Source organism: Magallana gigas, chromosome 7 (genome assembly GCF_963853765.1).
Source record: "Magallana gigas chromosome 7, xbMagGiga1.1, whole genome shotgun sequence".
Classification (NCBI taxonomy): Eukaryota; Metazoa; Mollusca; class Bivalvia; order Ostreida; family Ostreidae; genus Magallana; species Magallana gigas.
Genome location: NC_088859.1, coordinates 10,329,134 through 10,354,618, shown reverse-complemented (window position 1 = coordinate 10,354,618; position 25,485 = coordinate 10,329,134). Strand labels below are relative to the sequence as shown.

At 33.3% G+C, this 25,485-nt stretch overlaps 2 protein-coding genes across 5 annotated transcripts in view; both read right to left on the bottom strand.

The window, feature by feature from the left end:
* Positions 1-16,465, bottom strand: part of LOC105322878 (uncharacterized) — a 28,571-nt gene extending 12,106 nt beyond the window's left edge. The window contains exons 1-7 of one of the 4 annotated variants that reach the window (XM_034455882.2): positions 16,367-16,465; positions 12,674-12,724; positions 12,230-12,318; positions 4,417-5,377; positions 3,788-4,054; positions 1,750-1,998; positions 822-1,055 (exon numbers count right to left, since the gene is read on the bottom strand). In XM_034455882.2, the coding sequence (XP_034311773.2) occupies positions 822-1,055; positions 1,750-1,998; positions 3,788-4,054; positions 4,417-5,377; positions 12,230-12,301 (1,783 nt within the window). In that variant the 5' untranslated portion in view covers positions 12,302-12,318; positions 12,674-12,724; positions 16,367-16,465. Of the gene's footprint in view, positions 1-821; positions 1,056-1,749; positions 1,999-3,787; positions 4,055-4,416; positions 5,378-12,229; positions 12,319-12,663; positions 12,835-16,366 lie in introns of those variants that run through there. The other 3 variants (XM_034455881.2, XM_066067770.1, XM_034455885.2) reach the window with 3 other exon arrangements.
* Positions 16,466-18,676: 2,211 nt separating this feature from the next.
* LOC105317402 (ubiquitin-conjugating enzyme E2 2) lies at positions 18,677-24,867 on the bottom strand. Its single transcript, XM_034455886.2, has 6 exons — positions 24,735-24,867; positions 23,124-23,187; positions 22,559-22,590; positions 21,088-21,165; positions 19,996-20,101; positions 18,677-19,686 (listed from the first exon to the last, which is right to left on the bottom strand). The coding sequence occupies exons 1-6, from the start codon at positions 24,756-24,758 to the stop codon at positions 19,547-19,549; spliced, it is 444 nt and encodes a 147-aa protein (XP_034311777.1). The 5' UTR covers positions 24,759-24,867; the 3' UTR covers positions 18,677-19,546.
* Positions 24,868-25,485: the final 618 nt, after the last annotated feature.

Genomic DNA, 25,485 nt, shown 5'->3' with positions numbered 1-25,485 from the left:
TCCTTTACCAGTGTTAATGCAGAGTTTGAAGTCTTCGTTCCTTTACCAGTGTTAAGGTAGTGCTTGACATTTTTCAATACCTGTGTTAAGACAGTACTTGCTGTCTTCCCTTAGCAGTGTATTTCCTTACCAGTGTTAAGGCACAATTTTCCTTTACCTGTGTTATGGCAGTACTTGCTGTCTTCCCTTACCAATGTATTTCCTTATCAGTGTAAAGGCATTGTTAGAGGTCTTCCTTTACCTGTGTTATGGCATCGTTAGAGGTCTTCCTTTACCTGTGTTATGGCAGTGTATGGCATTGTTTGAGGTGTTCCTTTACCTGTGTTATGGCAGTATTTGAGGTCTTCCTTTACCTTTGTTATGGCAGTGTTTGAGGTCTTCCTTTACCTGTGTTATGGCATTGTTAGAGTTACCTGTGTTATGGCATTGTGAGAGGTCTTCCTTTACCTGTGTTAAGGCATTGTTAGAGGTCTTCCTTTACCTGTGTTATGGCATTGTTAGAGTTCTTCCTTTACCTGTGTTATGGCAATTTTAGAGGTCTTCCTTTACCTGTGTTATGGCATTGTTAGAGGTCTTCCTTTACCTGTGTTATGGTATTGTTAGAGGTCTTCCTTTACCATTGCTATGGCATTGTTAGAGTTCTTCCTTTACCTGTGTTATGGCATTGTTAGAGGTCTTCCTTTACCTGTGTTATGGCATTGTTAGAGTTCTTCCTTTACCTGTGTTATGGCATTGTTAGAGTTCTTCCTTTACCTGTGTTAAGGCATTGTTAGAGTTCTTCCTTTACCTGTGTTATGGCATTGTCAGAGGTCTTCCTTTACCTGTGTTATGGCAGTGCTTGATGTAGTGGTTTTTGCCCAGCTCATTCAGCATGTTCACGCAGACCTCATCATGATACACCTGACACGCCCCCTGGAGGTAAGTGAAGGCCTTACAGTCCTCGCAGGCAGCCTGGCACCCCACGATGTCTGGTAAGAAACTGACCGACACGTCACACATCATGAACACGTTGTCTGAGTTCACTTTGATCTGTTCATAGCTGCACTTCCTATCATCTGTTACAATAAAAAAAACAATTAAAAGTCAGCTGAATAAAAGGCAAGAAAGCTAGAATCTGAGGCAAATTAATATCCCCTGCACTTGTAAATAGTGATAAACGACCAAAATATTTCATCATTTAAAGATGAATTTGTAACAATTGTCCTTAAAAGAGTCCTTAAGATATACTCTTGACCTCAAAACACACTGACATTTCCCTGACATTATATGTAACATATTCACTCTTTCATTTACGCATTAAGGAATTACTAGTACACAAGCATACAAGAACTCATACCACTAATGCAATCCATACATACAGTTAATAAATTTAAACACATTCACAATTACGGAAAACGACAAGCACACCACACAACATCAATGTTACAATTACAAAATCCACAATCTGTGTTTTACTGACATTAAGACAAATTTCCAGAACACCCAATGTAAGATGTTTTTTTTTATATGCAATTGGTGCAGCAGGGAAACTTCAAAACTAGTGCAAATATTTTTAAAATGGTTAAGTAAATATCTTGGTGTAATAACAATAGAATAATTTGTGTCTCTGACTTCCAGCAGACCCCAATCATCTACTATGACAACACAGAGTGAAAATAAGCATGTGGAATACTAGGAAATGGGGTGAGAGACAAAAACAAAAGTGTAGATGTCAACTAATACATGTGAATTTAAATCTATAAGGTATACCCTGAGTGTGTTTACAGCGAACGACTTCATAGAATGTCATTTTAGGGTTGGGCCAGAAGCTCAAGTCCTGCCCATTCTCAAAGAAAGCACACAGACTGTTCTCTGCTGCATATTCAAATCCTACGCAGTTTTCCCTTTGTTCACAGCGATCAAGGCAACTGTCCCAGGAATTGGCCTTGGTCGTTACAACTGGTTTACCCCAGAGTACCCCTTCTGTTTTCTCATGAATTCGATACTCGCACCTCACACCTACATGTACACGGACATCACAATTAGACAAAACCACACAATTCTCAGATCACAAACATAAATACATGCAAATGTACATCAATACTTTAAACAAAGTAAAGGTATTCTTTTGTAAGAGCTTTTTGTCATCAACAAAATATTTGGATAGCCTTTAAATTACAGCATCTACTGTGGAATCATCTTTATTTATAGGGGTCAATGTTTGTGGGTAGCCAAAATTTTACTGGTTTGTGGGGACGAAATTTGGTTGGTAGTGTAATTGGGAAATTTTTTTAATGAATATTAAAGAAATGCTTCTATATATGTTCGTGGGGATGTAAATTCGTGGGAGAGGGTTACCCATGAAAGCCACGAAAATTGGTCCTCCACAAACAACGATGATTCCACAGTATATTTCTAAGATTTTATCCAATGATAACAGGTTTATTATAGCTATAAAGGCAACACTCATGTCGGAAAGACAATTTTCCTGCATATGGGATATCATATCTATTAACAGTATGTCAGTTTATGGTGATAAAAATTCATGGATGAAGGTGGGACAAAAATTCATGGCATTTTCATCATAATAAAGTGCTCATAAACCACAGAGTACATATTGATTGCATCTTTGTAACTTTGTTGCAGTCAAAAAAACCGCTGCCAACTTGACTAAATGATGCTACTCCAAATAATCAATAAAGCTAATATTCTACAGGAATTTTATTTTTCCAGTACAATCATCTATTTGAAAAAAAACTATCGAATGCGACACGGCCATTATTGGCTGACAGGGGAATGACACTGGGACAATACCGCTAATGCATTATGAATATGCTACGACTGGGTGATTTGTTGTCTACCGATCTCTTGATCACGTGAGCTGTCAAGGGTAAACTCTACAAAGCATCGATAATAATGTAATATTCCCCCCCCCTTAAGTTGTTTCACAGTTCCAGACATTCAACACTCAAATACTTGGCAATTTGAAGAGAGCAATGGGGAATTTTGAGTTTGCTTATCTGTATTTTGAACAATTATGTGGGCTAAATTGCACTGAATAAAAATCTTTGACTCATTTATGCCACTGTGTCAAATTTCCACACGGCATTTCTTTATAACAATTATAATTCAATCTTCACGTTGTTCTTGCATTACCGTAATTGCATTTCAGCTTGTAGCATTCATCGCTATTGTTAAGCCAATTTGCATCAGAGTTCAATACCATGTACACTAGCTCCATGAAAACCATTATTGATCTGTAGAGTTGATAGCAATTCAAAATTTTTTAAATCCAGAGCATGTAGATATTTTATTGCAACAGTTGATCTCTTCATATTTAAATACCCCGGTACTTTTCAGTAAACAATATAAAAATCAATTTAAATGCTTAAATCTATTCGTGAATTACAAGAATATACATGTTTCCAATTTCATCTGCAGATAGACAATGGACATGAAATTGATTAGTGCAGATTATGAAAAAAACATCCATTTCTAGTTACACTTAGGCCATAAAGCTTTGGATATTAACCTATTTATATTTGCATAACTATCTTCAGGGAAACCTTCACACAGATTCCCATAAATCCCATTACCAACATGGCAGTCTCTGAATGAACTCGGTAATGCTTTCAATAATCGGCAAAAATCAACCTACTCAACTCACAACAAAAACGGAATTCTAGGCAGTTTATTGTATCACCTAGAGAGAATACACAAAGAGAGATAGTTGATTGTTCTGAGGTTTGGGGAATAGAGAGAAATGAAAGAATTACTAGAAAGTGAACGTTAGAATAACCACACTTGCCTCTGATCAGCGTGTTATTTTTTGTGGCCACAGTTGTCGGTGGATTTTTGTTCTGATTGGCACAGGCGGTTCCCTCGGAGTCCACCTTGATGTGTTTGTGGTGTAGACAGGCCTGTCGGTGGAGCTCACAGTGGCTGGGATAGACAATACCGTCAGAACCACACACAGGGTGGGTGTGTCTCGCGCACAGGGTCTCGTCCCCACAGACACAGGACCCCGTGTGACACACACGGCCAGCTCTACAGTCAATGTCCGTTTTACAGGGGGCTGGAATAACAAGATTATACAATCAGCTTCAAATATAATTCGATAGGAAAATCATTTACTAAATTCTGTTATATTAAAATAAAACTACAGTAATACATTATATATATACAATTCTATAGAAAATCATTTCCAAAATTCTGTTGCTCTACTCCTTATTTACTTGATCATTGTTGAATTAATTCAAAAGATATTAGATATTTAGATATAAATGTGTACAGGAAATGTTTTAAACAAGTCTTAATTAACAAAGATTAAATAAATTTTCTGTGATCAATCACCTATTAAACCATACTTTTTCACCTAAGTAAACAAGCCTGTGAACAATTATAGTGTGTACAAAACAACAAGTATGAAGCAGTTACCATGGGGTTTAGAAGGGACGAGCTTTGGCACAGTCTTTCTCTCGGACACTGGGGTCACCCTGGTGGGTCGGGTTGTTGGGGGGTTGGGTCGTGTAGAGGGCGCTGCTGTAGTGGAAGAAACCTTGACCTTTGATTCCTTCACCTCCTGCTTCTGATGGGTCAGTGTAGGTATAGGTGTCGGTTCTTGTTTTGTTTTTGTTGTTGCTTGTTCCACTTTGGTTTCTTGTATCTTTCTTATAACTTTCTGCATGGAGTCTTCCTCTGTGTTTGTTTCTAAGTTATCTTTAATTTTCAATGTGGTGGATTTCTGTGTGGATTTTTCAGGTATTTGCTCATTTAAGTCAGGAGACTGATTAACTCTTGATGGAGCTAATTCCTCCTCTTTATTTGCCTTATCAGCATTTTTCCCACTTTCATCATCTAACACAATATTATTTTCAGAATATGGCAGTTCTCCTCCATAGACTTCTTTAATCACTTCAGTCATCTGATCGTTCCACTTGGAAGAGGACCCCTCATCTTGAATAGTCAGTTTCACACTGGTGATTTTAGACTTCGGACTCATATCTTTTGCCTTCCCTGACATTTTATCCTTGTTCTGAGTATCTTCTACAATTTTGCTCAAGTCTGTCTGGTGCTGTGGTGCTTTTGTTGATATGGAACTGTGCTGTCCTTGTGCTTGGTGCTCAGGTGCTGCAGTAACAGATATGTGCTGCGCCTCTGTTTTGTGCTTTGGAGCTGCAGTACTGGTAGATTTCTCTGCAACTTTATGTGTACTTGTTTGTAGAACAGCATCTTCCACTCTCCCAGAGTTCAAGCTATCAAGTTGTTTGGACCCAACAGATTTTTCTCCCTTTGTTTCTGCAGACTGTGTTTCCATTTCTGGGTAGTAGATTTTGTTCATGGCTGGAGGTCTCCAATACCCAATGTAGCCAGGATCATTGTATAGGGTGCCATGTTTCTGAGGAGATAAAAAAAACCCTTCATGAATGTTTTTTATTAATTGTAATGTTGTTGAGTGAATAAATGAGCTTGTCAATGAACTAATACTGATTGAAATTGAATAAATAAAGATGATGATTAAGTAAACCTTAACACAGAAGAAGAAATATTGATTTATGCTATGTCGTGTATTTACAGTTCTGCTTGGGAAAATAAAAAGATCAACAAAAAATTCAAAATAGCTGCATTCTGATGAGAAGAACATTGCAAATCAACATACATGTACTGGGACGAACTTATAATATCAACTAAGATAAATTAATGCATTAAAATGATATGCTAAGTGAAAAACTGTAACATTATTCATCAAATCTGAAACCACTGGTAAAATATTACAATTTTTATCATGCAAGATCTTTCAGGCTAATGTAGGTCTTATATAGAGAAAATGTGAAGAAACAGGCATTAAAAAGCAAATTCTCATGGATAAATTGCACCATATAACTGCACAATCTCAAGTGCTACAGTATAATGGTTACAACAGCTACAATGCAGTGTAATGCAGGTCTCGTGGGGAATCTGAGTCATAGAATTGAGCCTCCCAATCATATTCCCATGGAAACCAACTCAAATGGAGCAGATGCTGGAAAATTACAAATTTTGTCTTGCGGATAACATTTTTATGCATCCGACAACAAGCTATGAATAATCATATACTACATTAAAAAAAATTGCAAAAGCCTGTATGGTATTTTTGTCTTTATCTACTACATTTTTGTGTGATTTTATTTTTTTTGGCATATTTGAAAGACAGAATTCCACTCATTGTAATCTCTGTATCCGATTCTGAATAATGGTAAGATCAGTGAATTTAGGCTGATTGTAAAATCAATCAGCAAGCTTTGTCAGGGGCTCCAACATCCTTGATATTTGTAAGGGTTATTGATTAGACATTTAACCTTTTCAGTATCACTCTCTTGGAGGTGTAATGTTTCAGAGATTTCCACAAATATATCCTGATGTACTCTGATTAATTAGTGAAATAATAAGTATGGTGAATTATTACATGAAATTCTGGAGCACATATAATCCATTTAATGATAGCCTGGTGACCAAATATCACCGTAGCTACTGTAGGGAAACATATAAATGTACAAGCTGATATACAACTTTTTATTTTACCATCAAAACAACATATATTGCATTAGAACCCAAATGCAGCTATACTAATTGCTCAAATTAATGTCACTCTTACTAGAGAGTAGATGTAATTAACGTTGGCAATTACAGCTACATGTACTAACATTAATACCATAGTGGCTAAATATATTGTCATTCCAACCAAATTACTGAATACAATTTTATTGAAGTCATTTGATTTTAAAAATAGCAGTTTACATTATGGTTCATATTATTGGCAAAAATTCCTAATTTTCCTAAGATAGTAACTATTGCAATCCAAAAGCACTTGCAGGACTCAATGCACAATACATTGTAAGACTGTGAGTGAAGATGACATCACTACCATGGAGCAAGGTGAGTCACTGGCTGTTCACTTGTTATTATTAAAGAGTGAATCAGAGACTGGCACAGAAACGTGAGAGAAACATTCAAACAAATCAATTAACCTCACATACATGTATAAAACACCAATTGGAACAACTCGGATGTCTTGCACACTCAACAATGATTGTGTAAAGCACAAGACTTCACTACTCCCTGCTTATGGTCCTATGTAGCTATTTTGTATAGTTATCAGGAAATATAGTGATAAGGTAATGAGTCTGAGATAGAGTTCTACAGAATTCTCAGAGACTTTGTACATGTACTTCTGCATGGTCACCTAGAATCATTATTTCTTTCAAGCTCAATGGTTCTTCTTTGAAAGCCATCAAGGGAAAATGATTCTTTTATGAGGATTGTCTAGGAATGTTTCTACATGTTGTCTGAGAATGTGATTGTGTGGGAGCATTATGAATTGTTTCTGTGTAGATGTCTATGACTATAGGTCTGCATGGTCAATGGGGAATAAAGTTCTAGATGGTTGTCTGGAATTATATATCAGCAATTCTAATTGGTCATTTGGGAGCTTCTCTACAGACAAAAGAGGCTGACCAATTTATTACAAAGACATAGTGATGTACTTGGAAGCATTACAATGTTTTAATACATGTTTATTTAGCTACCTTAAGAATATATGTTGTCTGCTGCAATATTCAGGAGGCTTAACTGACATCTTATGTTAAAGTGTGTAACTCAATAATTCTTTATCCACTACTTTTTTTAAATAACATTTTGTTCATGAGCACCAATTATTTTGGATATTGTAGCATAGTCCATCCACAAATGAAAGGTTCATGAAAGAAATCTGACAAAATAGCCATTAGTAGAGCCATTTTCCACAAAACTAATATGACAATTTATATGTCCAAGAAAAATAACCTCCACAAATGTTTATGAAACCACAATATATCTTAATCTGTACAAAACATTTATCTGAATCCATGACATCAAAGAACTACACATAGATCTTCCACTCGACTTGGTGGAGATAAGAGAGAAAATCAATTGTAAGCATCGGATCTCCATATTAGGGGGAACAAGATCTCTGTTCAATCAAGGAAGGCCATGGTTCCATGTTTGTCAGGAGCAATCAGCATGGAGAAATAGGGGGAATCTAAGACTCCCAAGAGATTGTAAACATCTTCAACAATAGCTTCCAACAATTCCAGATTACTGTACCTTTGCCTGTCTAATTGGTATTCACAAACGACAGAGAGTTCATTGTCTGGAAATTCGTCTCATCAAGCACTGACTTATTTCTTACTCTATCTAGAATAGATGTCAGCTACTGGTATACTCTTTCCTTTATCTAGAATTAAATCACAATTAGTGGTAATTATTCCTGCCTTTATAGAATACGTTATGATACACATGCTGCTGCAGTGCACACAGAGAAGGATAGCATAATTCCCAATCCCTACAATAGTCCTTATTTCATTCAGGATCTTTTCAACTGACTATATACCCATAATAAAATCACAAAAAGTCTTAATGGTATATATAAAAATCTCAACTACTGATTTATTCCCTATATAATCATCATGAAGTATTATTCTCTGTAACTGTATATTAAGTTACGACTTATTATGTAGCCACTATATTTAATTTGCAAACCCTTTAAAATGGTTGTAAGTATGCACCAACTATGCTAAATAATTGTTTTATAACAAACATTGCAAAAAACCAATTGATAAACCTTGCCGTGATGAAAAAAATCACATGATTCTTTGATAAGTTGTCTGATTGCCAATGATGTCGATATTACATGTATAATTGATGTCGGATACTGTTTAATCATTCAGAATAAGTATGTAGTGAGGCAGGAATTCATCCATCTCACTGATTTAGGCTGTACAAGGCTTCAACAGCTCTATCAGTGGTCAATAACACGGGGATCTCGAGTTCATCAGACTCAGCAAAGTCCATCAACACTGAAGGACTTCCAGACTTCAAACAGAACTAATCAGCGAGCCAGTGCTTATCAGAATGAGAGGTTTCTGTAGATGATTAAACTGATTCTGTCTGATGTCTAACAGAAACTAAATTTCAGACTATTTCTAAAGATATGCTAAATATTGCCCAAAGTAAATAATAGAAATATGAAAAGTTAATGAAAGAAAAGTCAGGTCTTTCAGATTTAGATGCAAATCAACATATCTGAAACAGGTGTCCTTTGAAAGACAGCAAAATTATTAAAAAGATATTTATAATTTCATGCAAAATATCAACAGATTATTGCACAGTAATAACAGATATACTGGAATTCCATAGTGAATTAAATAATAAGCTACATGCCAATTTATACAATAATAAATTAGCTTGGGACAGTTTTGAATATCTTCAGAAATTCATCCCTTCAATACACGTATAAATTAATACACTTCATGGGTCATGAGTAATATAGGTCATATGCACCGTTCACCATCCAGATCATACCTGACTACCCGACACTTCGTACCCCTGTAATTGCAACAGTGACAGGAAATTTCTAAACACTCAACAACTATCGCAATAAATGATAAAGCTTATATAACTTTAGGGCCAATATCGGCATATCTTTGGCCATTTCTGGTATTCATTTTCATTATCTGGAACATATAATACCATAAAATCAATTCATGATGCAATTAGGAAATTTCATTTCTTCAGGCGTCCACAAACTGCAGAAAATGAATGAAAAATGATTAAAGTATAAAAAGCAGAAAAAATCAATCGAGTTTTGCATGTAATCCTAAAACTATCTGCCTGCTGTGAACAGGGATTTGATTTTCAAGAAAAATGATTCAGAATCACCGGAATGGTGTAAAAAACCTCAAAATGACATAAAACATTAAACAAATGCATTTGGTATCGTGTATTAGAAGTGCATGTTTGTAAAACATTAATACTATTGAATGATATAAAAACCATCGTTTTAAGTCTTGTGACGCATGTCTAATCTCTTATTCTGACAATTAATGATCAGTCATCTGTAAAAGATAACATATGGAGTTGCAAGAGAGTAGGTAAAAAGTTTCACCATTTTTTCTTCACAATATATACACTTGATTCAAATTCATAAGTTACATCTTTGTGTTCTGTTGGTCTTTTTGTTTCTGGATATTTGAAAACACTCTGACTCTGGATTATTTGTTAATGGTAACACATAGGTTGCAATGGATTACAAGTTTTGTACAAAATCTATTGTGTAGTTTCTTTTTCCCTTACACCAAATAAATTGATCCTGGGTCTAGTTTCTCCACATTTACTACAAAAAATTTAGCAATTAGCTACAATCAAACATGGCAAAAAACATAATTTATAAAAAAATGGTAAATTTTTTGTTGTCATTTTGTTTTTAATTTGGTCATTAGTTGTTATATCAAATGAGATTGTCCAATCCTAACTCTGAAGAGAACAAAACATTTCTTCCTTTCATTTGCCTCCCTGATTCTACAAGGTTTGAGTAATGACAGTATTGCATGCCCCAATCAGGAGGTAAGAGAACCAGTCAATAAATCAATATAAAAGCCTTATTCAGGGAGCCTGCAACAACTCAATGCAGACCTATTCACAGACAACAATATATTGCAATCCAGACATCAAAACACACCCAAGGGGCCCATATCTAAATGAGAGTAAGTCACTTGGAGGAACAACCATTAGTCTTCTGTGTGGGTTGTTATTCAGTTCATAGATTATGGTTATAATAAAGATTTAGATAGAGTTACACATTAATAACTATGGTTGTCACCATTCTGAATACATACAATGATGAAAAAAGGCCAGCTGTCTAGGAAAAGTACTGCAGTCACGATGTGATGAAATTTTGGTACGTAAATCAATAAAACAAAATCATAAAATTTATCCATGAATTCTATGTATATTTTCAAAGTGCTAAAAGGATAATATAATTTCCATCTGGAAAGAATGAGCTATTTCTGATCAGTGAAGCCTGAACCAGTTTAACATTAAGAATCGATTTTTAAATCTATCAGGTTGAATACACATTAGAGAATATTCTTAAATTTGTTTCCAGTAAATTATTAATGTTCAACATTGCTAATGGTTTCTTCATTAGTGTCTGTTATTGATTTCTGTTGTGTTTTTGACACAGTCGGTGATTGGAGAGAAAATAAAACCACAGATCTAAATGAGACACCAAGCTTTTGAGATGAAGCCATGATCTTTCATCATTGACTATTCAGGATGGTAATGCGCAATATCTTCTCTTATTTAAATTTCTAATTACAGGTACAGAATTCAAAGCACGAAAGAGAAAAAAAACTTTGCAGAAGACACCCTGGATTTGATGGTGTGAAAGTTAACCAATTATTCAGCATAATTGATATACATGTAACAATCAAGATTAAATAAATATTTTCAAATTCATTAGATTTGTTTTCCTCTTTGTAAGTCCAAAACTGGTACCATTAAATAATGTTCATGCTGATTATTGAAAAAATATCATCAAATTTATTAATATGGAATTCATATAACATTTGCTCGTTCATTATGACATTATCTCCTTGGTTAGTTTGACCGGGTTCCTTCATAAGGTTGAACTAGATGCTTTTAATTGATGGGCATTATTAACCTTTCAATCCAGACAATCATTGATATCCAAATGTCAGTGATGTTAATGAAAGATTTTATAACTTGACCTTTACTCTCTGCTATTGCTATATTGGATTTTTTATTGGTATTTTTTTTTTGTGTGGTTGGTTATTGCCTGCGGATTAATAAAGGTCTAGTCTTTCAGAACAACTTTCTTTCATTAATATTTATTTCCAAAAAAAAACCTTCTAATTAAAAATTTTTTGTCATGTTTTTATGGAATCTAATCTAGTAAAAGTTTCATAAAAAGATTTCCATACGAGTCTATACTTCCTTCAGTAATAAAATGATCATGCCTGACAGACTGATCAATGCTTGAAATTTACTGCAAACAATGTGAAAAAGAAAGCAATATAAAAATGTGCAGATTCTATTGGCCAACATGCAGGTCTTAATTATGATGTCTCACGATTCTTTGAACACTAGATCTTTGTGAACAACTTACCACGAGATCGGAGTACATGTACCAATTAATAATTTATATGTTGCAGTGAATGTGCTAAGGAACCTATGAATTACATGCGCGACCAAATTAATAAATTTTGATTATTCGTCTGGTGCCAAATGTTTCACTCAATGATGGAGATCATTTGGAATTAATGTTTTTGTATACTTTAATTGCCATTTTATGAAGGATCATTCCACGGGACTGAAAAAAAGTTATGACTGTCGTAAATTTTATTGTAAATCTTTGTCTCTAGAAGCAGCCTACCTTTTCATGAGGTCGGGCCTCCGACAGACAACACAGCAAACCGAACACAACCAAGCTCCTCACGGACTTCATCCCTGGGTAGGGCAGGTCTGAAACGCAGGTCATTTTATCGTCAACATATCGCAAACATTTATAACAGAAGACAACAATGTCATTCAAATTACATTATCATACTGATCAATAAATTCTGAACATCAGCATAATCCCCAGCAAATTGTACTGGAATACCGACTCAGTTATTTAAACAATGTTAAGTGGTATTTAGTTCCATTTCAATGAAACAATGAATTTTGAAATCTGTACAGAATGTTTAACATTCATATCTTACAAATCACTAATTACATATTAATCCCTAATCACTATTTATTACTAGATATTGCCTTTCTATGTAGTAAAATATTTCATTAAGAAAAAAAAGATTTTATTTTTCATACATGTACTTACCAAGAAACTGTTTAATCTACACGCTGCACACAAAAATCACCTGGCATGTAGCTGGAAAAGGACACAAATTTCCCATTAAACACCAACTACTCACTGAGCCAGCATCAATAGTAGCTAGCAGAGAAGAAATATTCCCAGCTTCGCTATGCAATATTGATTTCTTGAACTAACAAAGCTCTCTGCTAGAATAATCGTGGGGTCTCCACGTCCCATCAAAGGGCACATCCCACGAATGCCGACCCAAATTGCACCTCTCAATTCAGCACGGGCTTCCGTCGGCTGTTTTAACTTACCATAATTGAGGAAAATCTTTTCATTTCCGAAGATAGATTGAAATCACCCAACACCACATAATTTTTTCCACATCAATCATTTTTTTAACAAAACATCAACATTTACATCATTTGCCATCTTCGGTATTTAAGTTGAAGAACAAACTGCTTTTATAATTGTACTATTACCTGCAGGCCAGAGAGACGTGATCCTTGGGTTTTAAATGTGACATTATTTCAGTGAAACAGTTTAGATCTAATTACAGTTCTTTGAAAGTGAGAAAACTACCTCAGTAACTTGATGCTGTAAAAGGCTACAGGGCTCAGACAGCCCTCACATACAGGAATTGGGCTGTCTCCAACAATATACATGTACCAAAACTACTGGTTACCATTAAAAATGTTCAACTTTTTGATAATAGTACTTTAAACCAAAACTGAGAAATCAATCAAAATTTTAATGAATATATAATTATTTTAGAGTTATAAAAGTTATAGTGCGAATCCAATTATCCCCAGCATGCAATTTCAGCTACTTCCTTGGGGCCATGAATATTGCAACATTGTAAAAGTTACATCATTCAAATTTCTAAGCATTTAGAAAATAAAACAGCTCTTTAATAAATAAATCCATGTGTATTGGGACTCGGGGGCAATGTTAAGTCATGGTGACAGACAAAATACTAATGAATATAAAATGGTAGCTGTGTGAGATGAGGAATGATGCTCTTATATATACATTGTATAAATATAAAATTTAAACAATGGTTTAATTACCAAATGACCAAGTTTGCAACTAAAATCCATTAGCTTAGAAATACATGTATTATTAAATAAACCAATATGTACTGTTAATAATAAAAACAAATTGGTGCATTTATCTCATTTTTTTCAATGAAAAAATACTTGTTGTAAAAGATATGTATAATTATGTACATATACATGTAGTTATTGGAGGAAAAATACAGGTAGGAAATTTTCTTTCAATTATTAAATTAGGAAATAATGTTTTACAATGTATTGCTCATGAATTCTTGGCAGCATTGACCTCACGATTCACTTGATGTATTTATACATATACATCTTGAACATTCCCAGGTGTCTATACCCTTCTCCCTGCAGTTATTTTGTGATGATTCCCACCCAGTATGGACAGACGAACGGAGCATGCAGGGTTCTGATGATGGTCAGTGATAAGTTCTTAATAAAGAATTTCATATGCTTACGTTAGTGCTACATAATATTGCAACATCTTCAGTAAATTCTAGTGAGATCAAATTCAACTATCTAAATTAGTATTTTAAAAAATTTTAAATATTAAATAAAAATGTTACCTGATTAATAATTGATTTAGCAAAGTTCTGACGTTGTCCAAATTATACGATCACAGACCAAAATGATCTCGACTTAAATTTGCTATGTAAGCAGAGTCTGTTTTAGGTGAGGAAATTTTAACTGTCAACAAAAGTTATCCCATCCTATCTTGGAACATCAAGTGTAGACAGAGATAAGTTACTATTCCTGTCCTCTAGGAGCCCAAAGAAGCCTCCATTCTAGATTACTGTTATTTCTTGCATAACCTTTTGAAACCCCGCGTTATGAAAATTTTCATTCAATTCAACTGTTGATTACCGTGCACGTACATATGATATTTTGATATCTTAGTTTTCTCTGCTCTTTAACTACCCATCATCTGAATATCTATGACAATAAACTGAATTGGATATATGTTCACGCAAATTTTCAGGTACAACAATAATTTTATAGTTATTTTAACGTTCTCCAGTCCTCAGTCATGTTCGATACCTCTATATTAATTATCCCGATTTTTTTTTTATTCGTACCATACACCTGCCTTTTATAAAAAGAAATTTAATATGTCTTCTAGTGTTGATTTTATGATCATTTATTCAATGAAATGCTTGCATGGCTTTGTGGTTCCACAGAGATCTACTATACATATATATGTAAAGGGGTATGATTGAGCCACCAATGCACTGGTACGACCTTTTTTCTTTCAATTTCATGTCAACTTGTATATATTTATTCCATTACATGTACATATCAATCATGGGCAAATTTGCAATAGCTTTGTACATTAATGCATGGATACCATCAATAAATTTCTATTCATTTCATTACATTGACAAAGTTTGAATGACAAATAACATTTTTCTGATGAAAAAAATACTTTGAGGCTGAGGGTTGTAGCACCTTAAATGGTTTCTTTCCCTTTATGCAACCCATGGCCAATTTAAACAAGAAGCCCAGGGCCATGCATGTTCATATCACTGACCTAAGAAACATTAGCTGTAACTCTGATCAAATCAGTGTATGGTACAAATACAAAATATCTTGACAATTTCATAGAGTAAATCTTGATTTAATAAGATTTCTTTAAACTTATCATGTTAAACCTTGATCGAGCTACTTTTTTTTTATTTTTTCAGTTTTTGAAAAGATTTTCAGAGATTTTTATTGATTCAACTCCCCCTTCATCTTTTCTCCATTTAGAAGTAATTCGGAATACCTCGCACAATTTTTCAATGTTGTCATCCAGGTACTTCCATCTCACTTGTAATGAAAAATCACCGTAGACTTTATTTATACCATGCATGGATATATGAAACATGACAAGCTAGAGGGGGCATTTCCAAGAAGAAGCCTAGGGATTTTTTCATACTATTGAATGAACATTGTTTGAACCCTGAGGTATTTATAAATATCAAATAATTTTAAAAAATGTGCTGCATAAATATCTTTGGACAGAGTATAGGAATGTAAAGTTAGATGGGATTGGGATAAGAATTGAGCTCAGGATTGATTGATTACCATATTTATCCTAATAAGTTATTTTATTAGCGCCTAAATAACTAAATAATGGAGTTCTTAATTATTTATTCCTGAAAACAAAAATTTAAAAAATTGGTAATCTCGTGTGAATTTCTGTGCATTGCCATATAACGTTAGATTCTATACATTCACTGTTTCTTTTTTATTGTACATTTAACCAGGGACGTATAATTATTAATACGTCCCTGATTCAACACTTTTATTGATGATTGAAACAGTGATTTTCAGTTACTGGTTTTATTGCAATACATAGAAATACACGAAATATTACCAATTTTATTCAGTTTTGTCTTCGAGAACAAAACTCCAATATCCGAAAAACCGAGTCCCTGGGATCTTGACATGATACAGATTGCACTAGTTTATGACTATAATCAGAGGTATTCTCTTTTGAGAAGTGGACAGGCATAGCCTACATCCAGGTGGATGTAGGCTATGCCTGTCCACTTCTCAAAAGAGAATATAATCAGAGGCAATTCGTTTTGAAACAGTTGAGGTGCTTTTATTATGTCTTACATCGCGAATGTACATAGATAAGTACTCTTTCATTTTCAGACGTTTTACTTACCACCTTTTATTTACACAATTCAATGCGGTGCAGTAATACTACCTACGTCAACGCTGCCCTAGCCATACAGTGATACACAGTGAAAACAAAAAGTCCGCCATATCATCAGGGCCGCATGTTCAAAATATTGCGTGTCCGCATTTAGCGAGAATGGTCACTTCCGTGCAAAAAAGCTTCCGACAGAAATTTCAAAAGTTTCTTTAAATCAATATTTTAATTTTTTGCGGGGTCCATGCTGAGATTAACACTGGGACTGTAAAAATAATCAATTTACCGTGCAAGTTATTTCTGTCCTTACGTTTCAGTGGCGTTGGAAGCAAATCGGAAGTGTCGGGGGGGGGGGGGGGGGTCAGAAATCTTGACAAGCAGAAAATAGGTGTTTGTTTATGTCTGACTTTGCAAAAAAGTTAGGGGGATGAGGTTAAGTCTATGCGTTTTATGCACATACCCCAAAAAAATTAGCCGAGAATGCTGTATTCTAATTCAAAATAAATTGTTATTCTATAAATCAAAAATTCTCCTTTTATACATCAGCTATGTATCTGTGCCTTGTTCTATACCCTACGTGGTTAGGACTCTCTTTATTCATCAAGGCCTACATGTAAGACATATTTCTTCTAATTTTGTGCAGTTTTGTGAACCACTATATTTATTCATAGTTTAGAAAAATTATGTACATGATATATCCAGATCAATTCTTTTCTTTTTTTTTATATTTATCATATATTAGAATAAAGGAGAGGGACGAAAATATTTTTATTCTATTTTCTTTAAAAATGCATGCTCTGTAAAAAGAAAGAAGAAAAAATACTTTACCAAGTACATGTAATGGTTATTAGCGAAAAAAATTAATTTTAAAAATTTAAACCAAATCTGATTAATATTGGTAATTTGATGATCATCCAACCTCCTAAACGATACATAAACTATATTTCTTTTGTTCTGTTAAATTTTTATTTGTTAGTTTTCCTATTTAAGATTAATTTCGGTTGATGAAATCCGGAACCAGAAGTGGGGAAAGAGGCTCTACACTAAGTATACCTATGTGCGGTTTTTCGAAAACTCTTCACTAATTTTGTGCAGAGGTGGATTGAATGCTAAGCGATTTTATTGCCTATGGGGAAATCGACCTATGTCCGTGTTTGCCGGTGGGAGAAACTATGCGAGGCGAGGCGAGGTGACACTACAAGTTTTATATATATGCTGTTTTACGGTCTATTTCAACTAGATTTAATGATAAACTTAAAGAGTAAGGATACTTAAAAACTATTTTCCAAGTTTTTCGAGATTATAGTTTGTTATACAAAATGGAATTAAATATTCTGCTCTAATTTTTTTTTTTTAAAGCCGCACCGGATTTACATAAGCAGATTATTGGTAACAAAATAATTAGCCGTTTCATTTGATAACAACATATACCTACATAAATTGTTTGGTGAAGCATGTGTTATTTCTTCTTATGTAACATTATTGAAGTACTTCAAAGGTATACATACATGTTGCAGATATTGCTAATTGCAGTAGAAGTTTACATAATTTATAGTGGTTTTGAAAATATACTCATTTTTACACATCAAGGGGATTAACGTAAACTTTTTATTCAAATTGTAATGTCCGTGTGCAAGCATTCAAAGCTTGATTGTTCAGGAGATAAGGGGGTCTCAGATATTGAGTCTTTTTATGAATTATACGGTAAAACCACAAGTTACATCTTAAAATGACCAGATTATTCACCACTGCAACACCCAAAAGAGGAATAACTCTCGATTTGGAAATGACTAATGCCAATACAGGAATTGGGTTGGCTTAGTGAGTTAACAGTTTATATAGCTATCATATAGATCCCGGCCTCTCTTCCTTCCTTATGATCATGACTGTCATGTTTCCCTGTTTCATTGTTTAAAATAGTTTTTTTTCTTCTGGTAACCGTTGAGGAGTGGGGGTGGTTATTAATTTTCAGGCTTTTCGAGCTACTTGCAATGAAATTTTAATCAACAGAACATGGTCATATCTCCACATCACAAACCAGCGGAATTTTAAACATTCATCTACAAAGAAAATGGCTAGGATGATGATCCCTCCATCACTATGAGTGAGAATAACATAGTATTTTCTTCCCGTCTCTGAGACCATGTTAAGTTTTCCAGAGGAGTGCCTGATGTCTGTAGTCTCAAAATAAATTGCTAACACTTCCTTCAAAACAGCCTTGCATGTTATTGCTCAATAGTGCTTTCCTTTTCAAGATGCAAATTAATACATGAATGTTTCTCAATATATAGTCATTCAAAGAATATAAATAATCAACTCCACTTACAATTATTCCATTTTTTTAATTTCAACTATGCAAATTTTATGTTACAAAGGACATTTTTAGCTGAGAAGTACATCCCCCTGATACAGAAATAAAAAAAAAACATGGCTGCTGTTTGTATTATACACATAGATGTAGCGCTAAATCTGTTCTACGGTCATTCTTATTTTCAGAATAATAAAGAAAAAAAAAATTTTCAACATATTAATAAAACAAATTTTAAAAATAATAATTAAATACATATATATCAGCAATTTTATCATGGACAACAATCCAGGCCATGTTAGCACTAGTCAGAAGATTCCCTTAAATAGGTACAATAACTTAACGTGTACAAGTGGGCTAGCAATACAGGCGCTTTATCATCTTAGAGAAGTATCTGCATAAAGATTACATACAGAGTTATGCACTGGTAAATTTGATAAACAAAGGGGAAATTCACTGCCTCTTGGACAAAAAAATATATAAATGGACCTGACAAATAGTTCCGATCTCAAACAGGACTCACAATATGACTACCACTGTATCACTATTCATTTGTTTTAGCACATCATTCATACCAGGTAAAAAACATGAGCATTTCAATGTCATTAAAGTTTCCAAACGTAAACATGTCACAAAAATTAAATTACTGGTAATAAATTTTTTAGTATAATTTAGCAACTTTTCTTTCATTTTATTAAACCACAGAATTTCCATAGGGGAAAAAATGATTGGGAGTCATAGAAATTCACTCTTCATCATTGATCCCTGCCTCAGGAAAATGCTTGTATGTTACATATTTGTGCAACATACCACGGGAAAAAAGTGAAAATGTCAAAACATCATATGCAAATTTTTGTCTTGTCTTCTTCGCTGTCATAATGATGTCACATGGCATATTTTGTAGTCCATTCCTTGGCTGTCTGGTTGTACTTTTCCCTGTCTGTTTTGTAAATTCTTGCTATTTCTGGTACAAGAGGATCGTCAGGATTTGGGTCAGTTAGCAATGAACATATGGAAAGTAGTACTGTAATAACAAAGGCACAAAATGAATCCCAAAGATTTTACAGGCTAAAGCTTGAAACAACAAACTCAGGAATCTGTTATCACAGTACATGTAATAGATAAACTATTTCCAATTATCACAACACTTTTATTTGTTACTCCTCTGTTAAAAAATATGCCAATCATTTCAAATTTATATCACAAAAACTGTATAAATTGAAAGATTACAAAAGTATAAAAAGTAGTTGAAACAAGTACATATTATTAGTGTTTAATTTTTTCATGACAGCAATGCCTAGCACTGCAAGCATCAAGAAACATCACTTGGTACCTTTTGATATAGTTAAAGCTGGGGACCACTGTGACCGTAATATATCCAGACAGATGCTTCCATTACTGTTTATGTTGGGGTGGTATATTCTTGTTGTGAAGGCAACCTGAAGGAAATCATTCATTGTATTGAAGAAAATTATACAACAGTTAAACAGATCTTGCCTATCTCATAATCAGGAAATATTAATTTAAAAAGTAATATTAGTTATAAAATTGATTGCCAAGGACTACATTATAACATAAGTCTACAACAACTGTCTGAACTAAATGTTTTAATAATTTTTCTTTATATAGAGGTTAAAAAAAAGGCACAGATATGCAGGTGAATTTTATAATTGCAGGTTTATTTGAATGCACCCAGTTTAGAATAAACTTGTTCATATCTGCATACTTTGTTACTGGTAGAAATGACACACCGAAGAAGAAAAATTTAATATAAATTTTCTTTTAAAGAGTTAAACTGTTGCATACTGCCAATATTGAACAAGTACAAACAGATGACACAAATAAGAAAAATATAAATCTACAAAGTCTTCATTCATTTACACGGTTCAATTAGAAACTTTCTGCAAATTCTATTATAAACCCATTTAAAGACACATTTAAAACTAATCAAGATATAATTTATAAATCATTTATACTTTCTCAAGAGTCGGAAAATAGACGCCCCTTACGTAAAATCCATAATTACATTATGTTGCAGACTTATTTTCATATGTAAGATTTTAATCTAAAGGCCTGTTGGTGGTGGGGTAATGCATGCACATATTCACCACAAAAGTCAACCATCTAAAATTAGCAAAGAAAACTGTCATTTTTTCTCCTCGGAACATTAATTGGCCAAGTACTCTTTTAATAATATATCACAACTTTTTGCAATTGACAAAAAATTCTTTTATAAAGAGCATCATGCTAACAGGATTTGGGTTGGATTTCTATCATTGCAAACAAAAAATTTAACCTGGCATGATCTACATGTCAAATTTTTTTCAAAATATCAAACAATCAGACATAACCATAAAATTCTTTTAGGAATCTTATAATATATAGTCTTAAAACAGAAATGAATGAATGAGGACAGTGCACTTACCTTAGGGGGTTTAAATGGATAATCTGTAGGGAAATGTATTGTTAGAAAAAACACACCACCAGTGAATGGACTATCTGACTGTAAAAGAACAAAGATATAAAATAGTATGATCTTGTGCAACATACAGGTGAAGTTAAAAACAATCATTCTTAATTTTCCTTTGGAACTTATGCAGCTTTCCAATAATTTTAAAAGAATCAAAAACGAGATAAAAAGAAGTTGGTTGTACTGCACTGACATTTAAGATGATATTTTTATAATTCAAGCAGTAAAAGTACATACATACTAGATCGAGCTATGTACATGCATTGAGTGCTGAAACGAATGTTTGAATATTTGTGAAAGAATAGTAAATTTCTAATATTCGAATAGATTTTTAGTATTCAATTATTCAGTCATAATTAGCAGCACTGTAAACTATGTAGCATTGTGTTATTTTTCGCACCATAGTAAAGAGAAACTGGGTTTGGGAACATTTTAGTCTGAACAAAAGTTATTTTTATAAATCAAAATTTATTTTTTAGCCATTTGAAAACTGTTAACAGTTGTTGAAAGTAGCCTTTTATATATATAGGCACACCACCTAACCTAATCAATCATTTCAAAGGCAAACACCCATCGGTCTTATTGTTTGTAAAATTAATCATTTCCCTGAAGTTCTGATCTGACTGCCATACATTGAATGTAAAAGCAGGGTGTACATTGGACGGAGACAAACATTCTGGATTTTATGATTCATTAATATGATGAATGTATGATAGCAGAACAACTGAAATATTTAAGCAAGTGTGAGTTTCGGAAAGATGCTTTAATAAAAATGGGAAGTTTCCGGAATTGAGGTCATCATTGGTTATATCAAATGCTATAATCAAATATGGCTGAAATTTTTGGATCAATTTAAAACCATTTTAACAAGAGCTTGGACTTTGAGTAGTTGTGTCAAATGGCAATGCGACGTAGGCCTGTATATTTCATTGTAGGCCACTCAGCTATTGCTCTTTGAAATCAACAAGATTTTTCTGGCTTTTGAGCTACCCCTATGTAATCGGTGTATATTTTGCTTAAAACCAGTGTCATTTTAAACTTGTTTTGACAAAAGAAAAAGATAGTTGAGACGTATTGAAAGTCCAAAGCCTTGTTAAAATTCTACATATTGGACTGCAGTGAATTAAAGACGTTATAACATGTTTGATTGTATTTTTTTTCCCTCAATATCATTTGCCAAAAAATATATTCGCAACTTATTCAAAGGATACTTATGCGTTAAGTATCAACATCGAACTAACTTGCTGAAACAATCTAGACATATAATCAAATAATTAAGCTATCAAACATGCAAAATACTTTGTAGATAAAGTCTACGAATATTCTAGTACGAATAGAATAGAAGTAATGAATATTCAAATATTAATTTATGGTATTCGTTTCAGCACTAACAAGCATACATACTTCTCTGATGAATTTTACTTACCGGTCCCATTATTGTTGCTTGCCAATGAAATACTGAAATGAATAAATGTATAAATTATCAAGTAAAAGATGAATTATCATGATTAATGCAACAAACACAAACTCAGTATTTAAGTTCAATTCTAATGCATATCATTTAATATGTCATTCAAAGTAAGCATGCAGAATATTTTTTAATTAACTGAATCATCACTAGTATTTCATAATACATGTATATGCTAACATTAACATTATCAAAACCCTTTGGCAGCTTATATAGTTTGGTGCTTCATCATGGAAATATCTAAGAAACATGTTACAGAAAATGTTTATTTTGCAAATTCTCTTATCAGTGTTACTTGAATTTACCATTGTACATTAAAAGCAAAGCCTTCTGGTGAAATTTTATGCCCTAGGAACTCAATCATATCATTAAATTATTTCAAATATCAAAATTTTATTGCACAAATTTGAATATACAATGCACTGATTCAGTACAATAGGGAGTATGTTACTGAATGTACAGGGACTTTGCCATGCTCTGACTTTGACTATTTTTGAATGCTTCCTGGTTCACTATGACTTACAGTCATCTCCTACTGGACCTGCTGAGCACTGTGCTGGGGGATCCCGACCAAGGTCTGTTAACTCCTGCAAACAGATAAAAACTTGGTCTATAGAAATGTGTCATGGATAGGATTCACTTAAGGGCTGAAATGATACTGTACTTAGCTGATTCGGTACATATCACAATACCCGAGATGTGATACAATACATATCATTATACATTGTAACTCAATGAAAGCATGAAAAAAGGTTTTAAATTTACTCCATTTGTTGATGTGTTACTGCATGTCCATAGTGATCTCATTATATTTCAAATGAGCATTGCAAAATTAACAAAATACTTTCATGTTATCGGTGGTGTGTACACTATTTTTGTCATAGACAGGTAATCAAAAAAATGTTCACACTTCAGATAAGCTTTATAACAGTTTTGACAGTATTGGTGTGCAGACTAACAATAACTGATATATGAAGCTTAGGCATTTTTGGAAACATTTGCTCGGGTATCATCATATTAATGCTAAATGTATCGATCCATAGATCTTCAAAATTAATACCCTGATGCATCGATTGATTGTCCCATTTCTAATTCACTTGAACAAAAAACAATTAATTGACAAATGTGAATAATTAATTAATAGAAGTGATACATGTTTACTAATAATGCTTCTGTAATATTATAAATCTAAAACGGCTAAAATATCTTGAATTTAAGTAATGTCCTTTATCAAAACACATTCCCCAAAACGATCATGTTCTAAAAATTTTAAAAAATGATTTATATATCTTATAAATATTCTTCATTTCCCTATATCCACAGAAATATGAACCCTTTCACATCAGATTAATTTTGGAAATAACTTCCCACATAATCCACTCTTCACATGCAAGCTCTAATCTTGATTTTATTTAGTACAAATCTCAATTGTCTATCTATAAAAGTACACTTGACATCCTTACTATCTTTATATTTGTAATATCAAACTAGATAAACAAGAGTGAGGAAAATACATGTTTTCAAAATTTCATCACTATGACTCATAACAAAAACGTCAGCAAGTAAAAGCAAAGTAGTATTAACCTGACAAAGGCTACACGGACTAGTCATTCGCTGGGGGTTATTGAAGTTTTTCATTAATCTTCACCTTGCCTACCACTTATTCTCTTGCATTAGGTTTAACAGACTCATTAAATAGAACAAGAATGAAATCAGGTATAAGAAAAGAACAGTGTAAATCCATTTTTAGCTGCACGCTTTCCGATGTTTAAATTTACATTTCTTATTTTCGTTTTTACTTAATCTTGGGTGTATCGACCTCGTTGAACTCTCGACTGCATAACTCCCCATGCTTCTTAAATTTACAATTCTCCGTAAAAACAGAGCCTATGGGGAAATATTATTCAATAAACGTTTGATTTAATCATAAAATACAATAAAATAACGAAATACCATCCCATAAATTCGGATATACGACGCTATATAGTTTTCTATGAATTAAAATGGCGGCTACGGCCTTCGAGGAGGTAAACCCTCTGTCGCCGGGAAACAAGATGTAACATTAAAATAATCTTTTTCTTGTCATCAGTATGAAACGTAGAACTAAAATTGTTTATATCAATGTTCAATATACCTTCTGTATCCTTTTTAACGCCATTTTTGTGTGATAACGTGTGTCTAAACAGACGGAAGGTTGCCTTCAACCACTCTTTCACTAAATTCCGGATATACAAAAGGCGCATGCGTGAATTTTTTCTATTGTTAGCATGGATCTTAGTGGTGTGTCACCGTATCTTACAACCAAAAACATAATTTATCATCTTGACTTACAAAATAATATTGACATGGTGCAAGTTTGTAAAATAAGAGACATAAATGTCTCTGGTAAAATTAATAAAATAACCACAACACAAAAAATTACTTTGATTTCGAATAACGTACGTTATTACGCATTACAATATATACGCCATTTGCTGTATTTGGTAAGTCCATTTTCGTAATGGTTTTTTTCCCTCCTGTGTTTTGTTTGATTTAGTGTTGTGATAGATAGACATCTACAAATATTACATTAGGGACAAATTTTTAATTATTGTCTTGAATTGGACGCAGTTTGCTTTCAAGTTTATGCATATATATTTTTAATAAAAGAAAAAAAGTGAAATTTTTAATATTATTTAAAGAAGTTATTTAATTGTCAGAATTTTAAAAAAGTCGAATTAAATTCAAACGGCAATAGACTAAAGTTTCTGTCTCAAAACCTAAAAGTCTGGCTTATGTTTATGTTTCAAGATTTTACATATACAAACCATGCAGTACTGATCGAATTTGACAATACATGTGAAATTTGAATCGTTGGGAAAAACTTGTAATCATACGCGAACATT

Bases quoted from the DNA above. Each gene is read 5' to 3' on its own strand.
- LOC105317402 (XM_034455886.2), bottom strand. From the start codon at position 24,758: ATGGCGTTAAAAAGGATACAGAAG. The intron at 21,166-22,558 runs GTAAGTAAAATT...GTTCTTTTACAG, and splicing joins AAGCAACAATAATGGGACCG to TCAGATAGTCCATTCACTGG. The intron at 19,687-19,995 runs GTACCAAGTGAT...TTGTTATTACAG, and splicing joins AGCTTTAACTATATCAAAAG to TACTACTTTCCATATGTTCA.